General features: G+C 38.4%; 1 protein-coding gene across 1 annotated transcript in view; it reads right to left on the bottom strand.

Annotated features, from left to right (window-relative positions):
- Positions 1-12,416, bottom strand: part of LOC105555033 (coiled-coil domain-containing protein 30) — a 50,332-nt gene that overhangs the window by 25,697 nt on the left and 12,219 nt on the right. Inside the window, exon 5 of the mRNA XM_012001735.1 lies at positions 7,097-7,346. Coding sequence (XP_011857125.1) covers positions 7,097-7,346 — 250 coding nt within the window. The remainder of the gene's footprint in view (positions 1-7,096; positions 7,347-12,416) is intronic.

Genomic DNA, 12,416 nt, shown 5'->3' with positions numbered 1-12,416 from the left:
ATACGTGTGCCATGGTGGTTTGCTGCACCTATTGACCCATCCTCTAAGTTCCCTCCCCTCACCCCCTACCCCCAACAGGTCCTGGTGTGTGTTGTTCCCCTCTCTGTGTCGATGTGTTCTCAATGTTCAACTCCCTCTCATGATTGAGAGAACATGTGGTGTTTGGTTTTCTGTTCCTGTGTTAGTTTGCTGAGGATGATGGCTTCCAGCTTCATCCATGTCCCTGCAAAGGACATGATCTCATTCCTTTTTATGACTGCAAAGTATTCCATGGTGTATATGTACTATATTTCCTTTATCCAGTCTATCATTGGTGAGCATTTGAGTTGGTTCCATGTCTTTGCTATTGTAAACAGTGCTGCAATAAACATACGTGTGCATATGTCTTTACAGTAAAATGATTTATATTTCTTTGGGTATATACCCAGTAATGGGATTGTTGGGTCAAATTGTATTTCTGCTTCTAGATCCTTGAGGAATTGCCATGCTGTCTTCCACAATGGTTGAACTAATTTACATTCCCATCAACAGTGTAAAAGCATTCCTATTTCTCCACAGCCTCACCAGCATCTATTGTTTCCTGACTTTTTAATAATCGCCACTCTGACTGGCATGAGATGGTATCTCATTTGGTTTTGATTTGCATTTCTCTGATGATCAGTGATGTTGAGCTGTTTTTCATATGTTTGTTGGCCATGTAAATGTCTTCTTTTGAGAAGTGTCTGTTTTTGATGGGGTTGTTTTTTCTTGTAAATATGTTTAAGTTCCTTGTAAATTCTGGATATTAGACCTTTGTCAGATAGGTAGATTGCAAAATTTTTCTCCCTTTCTGTAGGTTGCCTGTTCACTCTAATGATAGTTTCTTTTGCTGTGCAGAGGCTCTTTAGTTTAATTAGATCTCATTTGTCAATTTTGGCTTTTGTTGCAATTGCTTTTGGCATTTTTGTCATGAAGTCTTTGCCCATGGCTATGTCCTGAATAGTATTGCCTAGGTTTTCTTCTAGGGTTATTGTGGTTTTGAGTTTTACATTTAAGTCTTTAATCCATCTTGAGTTAATTTTTGTTTAAGGTATAGGGAAGGGGTTCAGTTTCATTTTTCTGCATATGGCTAGCCAGTTTTCCCAGCACCATTTACTGAATAGGCGATCCTTTCCCCATTGCTTGTTTTTGTCAGGTTTGTCAAAGATAAGATGGTTGTAGATGGGTGATGTTATTTCTGAGGTCTCTATTCTGCTCCATTGGTCTATATTTCTGTTTTGGTACCAGTACCATGCTGTTTTGGTTACTGTAGCCTTGTAGTATAGTTTGAAGTCAGGTGGCGTGATGCCTCCAGTTTTGTTCTTTTTGCTTAGGATTGTCTTGGCTATACGGGGTCTTCTTTGATTCCATATGAAATTTAAAATAGTTTTTTTTCTAACTCTGTGAAGAATATCAATGGTAGTTTGATGGGAATAGCATTGCATCTATAAATTACTTTGGTCAGTATGGCCATTTTCATGATATTGATTCTTGCTATCCATTAGGATGGAAAGTTTTTCCATTTGTTTGTGTCCTCTCTTATTTCCTTGAGTGGTGGTTTGTAGTTCTCCTTGAAGAGGTCCTTCACATCCCTTGTTAGCTGTATTCCTAGGTATTCTCTTTGTAGTGATTGTGAGTGGGAGTTCATTCATGATTTGACTCTCTGCTTGCCTATTGTTGGTGTAAAGCAATGCTTGTGATTTTTGCACGTTGATTTTGTATCCTGAGACTTTGCTGAAGTTGCTTATCAGTTCAAGAAGTTTTTGGGCTAAGATGATGGGTTTTTCTAAATATAAAATCATGTCATCTACAGAGATAACTTGACTTCCTCTCTTTCTATCTGAATACCCTTTATTTCTTTCTCTTGCCTGACTGCCCTGGCCAGAACTTCCAATACTATATTGAATAGGTGTGGTGAGAGAGGGCATCCTTGTCTTGTACTGGTTTTCAAAGGGAATGCTTCCAGCTTTTGCCCATTCAATATTATATTGGCTGTGAGTTGGTCATAAATAGCTCTTTATTATTTTGAAATATGTTCTATCAATACCTAGGTTATTGAGAGTTTTTAACATGAAGGGATGTTGAATTTTATCAAAGGCCTTTTCTGCATCTATTGAGATAATCATGTGTTTTTGTCTTTGGTTCTGTTTATGTGATGGATTATATTTATTCATTTGTGTATGTTGAACCAGCCTTGCATCCCAGAGATGAAGCTGACTTAATTGTGGTGGATAAGTTTTTTGATGTGCTGCTGGATTCGGTTTGCCAGTATTTTATTGAGGATTTTTGCATCGATGTCATCAGGGATATTGGCCTGAAGTTTTCTTGTTTTGTTGTGTCTCTTCATGATTTTGGTATCAGAATGATGCTGGCTTCATAAAATGAGTTAGGGAGGAGTTCCTCCTTTTCAATTGTTTGGAATCATTTCAGAAGGAATGGTACCAGCTCCTTTTTGTATTTCTGGCAGAGTTCAGCTGTGAATCTGTTTGGTCCTGGGCTCTTTTTTTTTTTTTTTTGGTAGACTATTAATTACTGCCTCAATTTCAGAGCTTGTTATTGGTCTATTCAGGGATTCAACTTCTTCCTGGTTTAGTCTTGGTAGGGTGTATGCGACCAGGAATTTATCCATTTCTTCTAGATTTTCTAGTTTATTTGCATAGAGGTGTTTATAGTATTCTCTGATGGTAGTTTGTATTTCTGTGGGGTCAATGGTGATTTGATGCTTATCTCCCTTCTTCTTTATTAGTCTAGCTAGTGCTCTATCTATTTTGTTAATTTTTTCAAAAAACCAACTCCTGGATTGGGTACAGTGGCTCACGCCTGTAATAACAGCACTTGGGAGGCCAAGGTGGGCGGATCACGAGGTCAGGAGTTTGAGACCAGCCTGACCAGCATGATGAAACTCTCTCTACTAAAAATACAAAAAATTAGCCAGGCATGGTGGTGTGTGCCTGTAATCCCAGCTACTTGGGAGACTGAGGCAGGAGAATCACTTGAACTCAGGAGGCAGAGGTTGCAGTGAGCTGAGATCATGCTACTGCACTCCAACCTGGGCGATATAGCAAGACTCTGACTCAAAAACAACAACAACAACAACAGCTCCAGGATTCGCTGATTTTTTGGAGAGTTTTTCATATTTCTAGCTCCTTCAACTCTTCTTTGATCTTAGTTATTTCTTGTCTTCTGCTAGCTTTTGGATTAGTTTGCTCTTGCCTCTCTAGCTCTTTTAATTGTGATGTTAGGGTGTCGATTTGAGATCTTTCTAGCCTTCTTATGTGGGCATTTAGTGGTATAAATTTCTCTCTTACCACTGCTTTAGCTGTGTCCCAGAGATTCTGGTACATTGTCTCTTTGTTCTCATTGGTTTCAAACAACTTCTTGATTTCTGCTTTAATTTCATTATTTACCAAGGAGTCATCCAGGAGCAGGTTGTTCAATTTCCATGAAATTGTGTGGTTTTGAGTAAGTTTCTTAATCCTGAGTTCTAATTTGATTGCACTGTGGTCTCAGAGACCATTTGTTATGATTTCAGTTCTTCTGCATTTGCTGAGGAGTGTTTTACTTCCAATTATGTGGTCGATTTTAGAGTAAGTGCTATGTGGCACTGAAAAGAATGTATATTCTGTTGATTTGGGGTAGAAAGTTCTGTAGACATCTACTAGGTCCATTAGATCCAGAGCGGAGTTCAAGTTCTGAATATCCTTGTTAATTTTCTGTCTCATGGATCTGTCTAATACTGATAGTGGGGTGTTAAAGTCTCCCACTATTATTATGTGGGAGTCTAAGTCTCTTTGTAGGTCTCTAAGAACTTGTTTTATGATTCTGAGTGCTCCTGTATTGGTTGCGTATATATTTAGAATAGTTAGCTCTTCTTGTTGAATTGTTCCCTTTACCATTATGTAATGCCCTCCTTTGTCTTTTTTTGATCTTTGTTGGTTTAAAGTCTGTTTTGTCAGAGACAAGGATTGCAATCCCTGCTTTTTCTGGCTTTCCATTTGCTTTGTATATTTTCCTCCCTCCCTTTATTTTGAGCCTGTGTATGTCTTTGCATGTAAGATGGGTCTCCTGAACATAGCACACCAATGGGTCTTGACTCCTTATCCAATTTGCCAGTCTGTGTCTGTTAACTGGGGCATTTAGCCCATTTACATTTAAGGTTAGTATTGTTATGTGTGAGTCTCATCCTGTTATCATGATGCTATTTGATTATTTTGTGCACTAGATGATACAGTTTCTTCATAGTGTCATTGGTCTTTATATTTTGGTGTGTTTTTGCAGTGGCTGGTACCGGTTTTTCCTTTTCATATTTAGTGCTTCTTTCAGGAGCTCTTGTAGGGCAGGCCTGGTGGTAATGAAATCCCTCAGCATTTGCTTGTCTGGAAAGGATTTTATTTCTCCTTCGCTTATGAAGCTTAGTTTTGCTGGATATGAAATTCTGGGTCGAAAATTCTTTTCTTAAAGAATGTTGAATATTGGCCCCTAATCTCTTCTAGCTTGTAGTGTTTCTGCTGAGAGGTCCACTCTTAAACAGATAGGCTTCCCTTTGTAGGTAACCTGGCCTTTCTCTCTGGCTTGGCTTTTTTCCTTCATTTTTTCTAGTTTTTTCCAGTTTTTCCTTCATTTCAACCTTGGAGAATCTGATGATTATGTGTCTTGGAGTTGATCTTCTCGTGGAGTGTCTTAAGGGTGTTCTCTGTATTTCCTGAATTTGCATGTTGGCCTTTCTTGCTAGGTTGAGGAAGTTCTCCTGAATAATATCCTGAAGTGTGTTTTCCAGCTTATTTCCGGTCTCCCTGTCTCCTTCTTGTACTCCAATCAATCGTAGCAGAACCGTCACTTTGGAGTTAGATAAGTGTGCATTTCAATCCTGAATCTACTACTTATCAGTGGGTGATCCTGGAAAGATTACTTCATCTTCTATGCTTCAATTCCCTCATCTTAAGATATGGATAATAAGGATTACTGCTGGATAGGGTGATGAGTTAGTAAGATAACACATGCAAGCACTTAGCACAATGTCTGGCACTTAACAAGCACCCAATAATGTTACCCATTACTGTTGATGCTTCCTAACTTTCCTTTAACTATCTTCATTTCCCATCTGCAAACAACCTGGAATGCCTTGATCACCATTCTACCTTCTTGTTTAACCATTATGTAACAGCTTTTAACAATTAATCCATAATCAACAGTCTATAGGTTAACATACCAAAACAGAGATACTGTATACAAGAGATGCACCCCAGTTTTACCAAGGGGACAAAGGCCCAAAAGTTTTAGCTTCTTTTGAAGGATGGAAAAACCAGAACAGTAGTTCTTCTCATCTACATTTTCCAGTTCAGTCACTCTGCCAGAGTAGAAATGCAAATAATTTTTCAAGAAAGTCAACTGTTGGAGCAGCTAGCTACTAGACAAGCAGCCAATAAGAGTCTCTATTTTTTTTCCCACCATATGATCCTGGTAGAAAGTTACTGCAGAGCATATACACTCAATCAGGTTACTAGGAACCACCTAAAAGAGCAAGGTAAGTACACAGGGGTCTTTTGTTTTTTTTCTCAATCAACAGATCTATTAAGCCAATTACCCTTTCTTAGTCTTCATTTATTCGTCTATAAATTAAAGACATAAGACCAGATGATGCCTAACATCTTTTCCATATTAAGGAATTACAAATTCCTTAAGAATTAAAATAAAACAAATTGGAACTAGCCTTAACTATCCTAATTTTATCAGTTTTTAATATTTTTAAAATTTAAATATTTTATTATTTATATATTTTAATATATTTAATATAAAGTATTTTATTTAATATATTTAATATAGATAAAGTATTTTATTTAATTATTTAAATATTTTATTGTTTAAAATTTTTAACATTTTATTTTAATAAAATAAACATTAAGTACAAATGAACTTCATAAAATACTGGTCCCAATGACAAGTTCTTTCCTACTGTGGCAATAGGGTGAAGACTACTGGCTAAGAAAATATTTGATAATCTTTGTGATCACAGTGTTCAGCTTCTGCTCAAGCCTCTGACACTGGCCAGTGTCCACTGACCAATGTCTATCTGGAGCTGTAAAAGTAATCTCTTCTTAAATATTTGATGTCGTGTTCCCCTTTGGTCTTCTGAACAAATTCAGTGACTCCTTTTCCTTTCACAGGTGTATCTAAATCTCCTTATAGGTATATATTTTCCCTGTTTACTGTGACTTCTCTAGTTTTCAAACTCTGTATCTGAATCCTTTCAAATATATTTTTAACTTCCTTTATTGCTCCTCTTTCTTTTTCTAAATGTATACTTGAATCACTTTTCAAATGTATATTATCAGCCTTCTGCAGTAGGATTACTTATGAGTACAAAGGCCTCCCTTCTGTGGATCTCAAAATAATTTCTGGAAAGGTGTATGTAGGGAAATCTTAATTTGTATAAGAGAGAACCTGTAAAATTGAGGTACAAGAACCAAAATGTGGCTGTAGTCACTCTTTTTATTTTTCCTACAGGCAGATCCCTAGTAAAATAGCAAAAGCCATAATTAAAATAATAAAGTGTCTGTCGTCTTTTCCTCACTAAAATGAAGTACTCTGTCTACTAGGCTACATATCAGAAATGGAAAATGTGGTGTATCCTACCATCCCCAATCCCATCTGGCTAGGGCAGATGTCAACAATCAGCAATTTTCCTGCTGAGCTTAGATGGAGTTTACGAACATTTTATAATAAAGGGCATCAACTGATGGATTTAGTTCAGATTTTACTTGCTATTTTGTTATTATTCAGGCCATGGTTATAATATTGCTCACACATATATATGATAACTCAAAGAGTGTGCCTGGATTGTTTGCAATACAAAAGGTAAATGCTTAAGGGGACGGATACCCCATTCTCCATATGTGATTTTTATGTATTGTATACCTGTATCAAAACATCTCATGCACCCCATAAATACACATCCCTACTATGTACCTACAAAAATAAAAAAGCCATATATATGAAAGATGGTATTTAAAATGGTGCTGATACTCACAGCCAATCAGAGGAAACAAACCCAGTCAGGGTGTGTGTTTATAGCACCTACCTGGGCACCACTGTCATCTGAACTATCCCCAGAGCTCTGAGACTGAAGGAGGCTCTGATTTATACGGCTCAGCTCTTCTCTAAGCCTCACAACTTCCTCAGGCTTCATGGTCAACTGCTGTTCTTTTTCTTCATCTTTCATATCTCGATTCTGTTGTGAGCCCTCCTCCTTCTGCCCCTCTCTTGGAAAACTGCCCTCCTTTACTGACTCCTCTGGAATTTCCTTCTGCTTTCTTTCTCCTAATTTGGGACTTGGTGCAAATATAAAAATACAATCTATCAAAATGCTTATTAGAGTAGTAGAATTGGGAGAAAAAAAGCTACAAGTCAAGACAGTATTGCAAACAAGATTTTCAACCTGAATTCTATAGCACAGCAGTCATCTTATTCTTAAAAATAAACTTTAAAAACATAAGTCAGTCAGGCACGGTGGTTCACGCCTGTAATCCCAGCACTTTGGAAGGCCGAGATGGGCGGATCACCTGAGGTCAGGATACTGAAGACCAGCCTGGCCAACATGGTGAAACCCCATCTCTACTAAAAATACAAAAATTAGCCATGCGTGGTGGTGTACGCCTGTAGTCCTAGCTACTCAGGAGGCTGAGACATGAGAATCGCTTAAGCCCAGGAAGTGCAGGTTGCAGTGAGTCAAGATTGTGCTACTGCACTCCAGCCTGGGTGACAGAGTGAGACTCTGTCTCAAAAAATAAAAAATAAAAGAAAACCCACAAATGAGTCATATTTTTTACTTACACTCAGGGAGATGACCCATCATAGGTTTTCATTTATAGCCAAACCATCAGTTTAAATGAGTTTTATGCTTTTTCAACTTTTAGTATGGCATTGAGCAGACACAGGTTATAATGATTTTAATAAGCACTGGCCACTTTGGCAGGCACTAGGGCTTCAGGAGGACATGATCTCTGTCCCAAGCAGCTTACAATTTAGTGAGTAATGAGTAGTAAGTAATACAAGGCCTGATGGATGAGTAGGCACAAGCTAAACAAATGTAAAGGGAGGAAGGAGTGTGTATGTACTTGCATGTATGTAAGGATGTTGGGGAGGGTGGGTGTTGGTATAAATGAGAACATGAACAAGCAAAGGTGTTCCAAAATGATTTAATAAATAAGATATGTAAAACCCCGAAGTAAAAGAGAGAAGGTGCTTTAGAAAGATTATTTAGACGCCATGTGGCAGGGAAGCCATTTGACAGACTGTTGTAATAATCCATGTAATAAATAACAATAAATAAAACTATGATGAATTCTGGAGATATTTAAAAGACAGTATTGATAAGGTTTGTCATTTATTGGATGTGGCAGGTAAGGGAGAAAAATGAATCATCATGACACCAGGATTTCTGACTTGGGCAAATGGGCAAGTGGATGGTAGACCAACATGGGGGAATGTGGCCATAGACTGACTACAGAGATGTCTGTGGTGAGGATACAGACACAGAAGAATGTGAGCAGAAACACTGGGATTGGATAAAATGAACCAGGGAGAAGGGGGAAAGTAAGAGGAGGCAGATCATCCTAGAGAGAAGCCTAAAAACTTGTAAGGAACAAGCAGAGGAGGTGAAAGCCACAGAAACCAAGAGGAGAGAATGCGCCTTCAATGGTTAGAGAGTGTAGATGACAAGGAGAATGAACACAAATATGCTGGTTTTATTTTTATTCCCTCAATCTTAAATTTTGTTTTGAGTACCTTGAAACCTAGCACAGCATGCTTCATAGATTATAGCTGGTGATCAGATTCTTCAAGAAAGCAATTTGGCAGTACAGATCAAGAGCCATGGCCGGGTGTGGTGGCTCACGCCTGTAATCCCAGCACTTTGGGAGGCGAGGTGGGCAGATCGCCTGAGGTCAGGAGTTCGAGACCAGCCTGGTCAACATGGCAAAACCCTGTCTCTACTAAAAGTACAAAAATTAGCCAGGTGTGGTGGTGCATACCAGTAGTCCCAGTTACTTGGGAGGCTGAGGCAGGAGAATCTCTTGGACCCAGGAGGCAGAAGTTGCAGTGAGACGAAATTGCATCACTGCACTCCAGCCTGGACGACAGAGGGAAACTCTGTCACCACACACACACACACAAAGTCATAAAAATGTTCATACTCTTTGAATAATTGCATCTGAATGAATTTACTGCAATAAAATAATTCATAAGAAGAAAAAAGATGACTACAATAATGCTCATACTAAACAGATATGAAAATGGCTAAAAGAATTAAAGATGCTTCAACTTAAAAGTGACCTCAAGAGTATTCATAAACATGAAAACTACTTATCAAAGTAAAATTGTGGCACAAAAACCAATAAACATATATGTATTCATGTGTGTATGTACATACATATATACACACTATGGGAAAATGTCTAGAAAAAGCTGGAAAGGAACAGGGAGAAAAATTGTATCTAGGGAGTGCTTTATTCCTTTTAAAATTCCTCTAATACTATAAAGAAAATAATTAAATATTTTATTTTGAATTTAGCAGTTTTAAAAAGACAATATATTCAAATGATGCAAAACAGTATGAGATAAAGGGTAAAATGCCTTAAAATTTTTTTTATAAAACAACAATGAAAGTTTCCATCATTTATAAACCCCTTTCCGTTTCTATATCCAGTGGAAGCTAGACACACATTAAGACTGGGAAAATGCAAATGTATACCGTGTGTGTGTGTGTGTGTGTGTGTGTGGAGTCTCACTCTGTCACCCAGGTTAGAGTGTGGTGGGGCGATTATAGCTCACTGCAGCCTTGAACTCCCAGGCTCAAACAATCCTCCTGCCTCGGCCTCCTGAGTTGCTTGGATTACAGGTGTAAGCCACTGCACCAGTAGTTTCATATTTGTTTTAAATGGAGAAAATGGACTTTTTCTTTGAAAAAGATGAAGTAGACACACTTTCCCCCTATTTTTACCATTAAGTACAACTAAAAACCCTGAACATTATATATAAAACAAACATTAAAAGACTTCGAAAGGTGGAGAGAAGAAAGCAGACCAGCTAGGGAACTCAAGACCCAAGGAATGACATGGCTGTGAGTTTCCTGGGTGTTCTTTTTGCCTCACAGATCCCTGAGTTGGAGCTGAAGAAGACAGCAACCCAGAAAATGTCAACAAGCACAAGCAAAAACAGCAACAACAACAACAACACCAACAAAAGTTGCCATCTTTAGCCAAAGCACCAGAAAAGGCCAAGGAAGAAACACAATTTTGGACAACACCTACCTACTCCAGCTGAACATCACAGAAAAAACTGTGGCTTCACCTCCACTCATGCCAGCAAAGCCCAAACTGGGAGCCTAGTACAGTAGAAACCATGAGCGCTAGTCCTGTATCTTCCACCTACTATTTACGTAACCTTCCACAAGGCAGAATCACTCAGAGTCTCAATCTCTTCATTTGCAAGATGCCCTTTCCTTTCTCATAAGCTTTTTGGGATCTTTTGAAGTAAAATGTAAAAGCATTTTGAAAACCTACAAGTATAAGATATCATTAAAGTGAATTAAAGCCTAGTAGAACAGAATAGGGGTGGCTAATGATGAAACTTTGTTCCCACAGAGGAAGAAACAGATTCAGTCATTTATTTGTCAAATATATGTTGAATATCAATTATATGACAAGCACTACTCCATATACTAAGAATTCAAAAGGGTGATCAACACAGCCAGGTCTGTGCCCTCACAGAGCCTACATCTAGAGGAGGACAAAAAACAAACATGCAAACTAATAAGATAATTACAGACTATGAGAAGTCACAAACAAGGTGACATGGTAGAGTATTTGGAAAGTAGGAGTTACGATTTTCCTAGGCATGGCAGTTAGGAATTACCACTCTGAGAGGCAGTTAGCCACATGAAAAGCTGGGAGAAGACTATTCTGAACAGGGGAAACTTTTAGTGCAAAGGTCCTGAAGCAGGAACGTGCTTTAAAAGTTGGAGGATCTAAAAGGCAGCAAGATGAGGAGGAGGGAGGTAGAGGCCAAGTCATGGAGGGCCTTATGGGTCATGGTAAGGGTTTAGATTTTAAGTGCAATAGGAAGCCATGGAGAGGGTTTTAAGAGAGAGAACAATATTATTTGATTTGCATTTTAAAAAGACGATTTGGTTACTCCATGGAGAATGGATTGGGAGGAGGGTATGGAAGCAGGGAGGCCAATTAGGAAGATACATAACAGTCCTGATGAGTGATATCAGTGCTATGGAGTAGGGTAATAACAGTGGAAATATAGATAGAAGTGAACAGATTCAATATTTTATGTTTTCATTGCAGAAGTGACAGAATGTGTTGGTGGAACAGATGTGGGGAAGAATCAAAGGTGACTCCTAGGTTTTGACTTCATCAGCTGTGTGAATGGAGGGGCTATTCACTGAACAGATTGGACTGGGGAAGAAATAGTTTGGAAGAGGAGGAAAAATACATTGGTAGTCTGTGGAGGAGACAGAAAGTCAACATCATCAAGTTGAACTTGAAATTAAAATGGACTTGAACACTTATCAAACAATTCTTGATAAAAGTAGTAAGGATGCAATGAAATAGTGAATGAGAGTGTGTTGGAAAGAACAAAGCTCATGAAGGTCAAGGGAAGCCACCAGCTGTTCTGGCCCAGGCACAGGTTGAGATTAGCTGGGTTCTATAAGCTTGGGGCTGCCATCGAAATTCCAACTTTGGATTCAGTTGCAAGATAGTGCAATCATACACCCATTGTACACAGTAGGAGTAGGGGGAAAACTTCATTTATTCAAATATTTTGTGAGTACCTACTATGTGTCAGGCATTGTTCTAGACACTGGAGACATAGTCAAGAACAAGAGAGGCTGGGCTTAGAAGAGTTCCTCCCACCTTACCTCTCATGTTATACATATAGAGAGATTGAGCCCTAAGCAATTTTTCGGCACCATAAAGCTCATTTTCTGAGAAAGTGACCTAGAACACAAGTGTCCCAAGACCTTCTTGCCCTTAGGATATTTGTGACTACATCCTCTCCAAAGTGGATAAAGTAGTACTTCTCATGACTCAGAGTTAGGAGTCTTGGGTCCTCATCCCAGCCCTGCGAATAACTTGCTGTGTATGTGATTGTGAATGAAATAGTCATTTCAGTTTTCTTGGTCTCAGAGACCTCATTTGTGAAAAAAGAAGATTTAGCTAAATATCAGTGGTTTTCAAACTTATTTTAGCAGTGGACCCTTTGTTAAATTAAAAATCTTACACAAAACCCAATATATGAGACATAAAAGTGGAGCTTCTCTGGGTGAAATGGGAATGGAGGGCTCAATAGTCCCACTCATCATAAATTTACTCATAATTTATGAGTAAAAT

The sequence above is a fragment of the Mandrillus leucophaeus genome, unplaced genomic scaffold (genome assembly GCF_000951045.1).
Source record: "Mandrillus leucophaeus isolate KB7577 unplaced genomic scaffold, Mleu.le_1.0 Scaffold67, whole genome shotgun sequence".
Classification (NCBI taxonomy): Eukaryota; Metazoa; Chordata; class Mammalia; order Primates; family Cercopithecidae; genus Mandrillus; species Mandrillus leucophaeus.
Note: the sequence above shows the minus strand (reverse complement) of the source record. Positions and strands in the feature narration are given on the sequence as shown.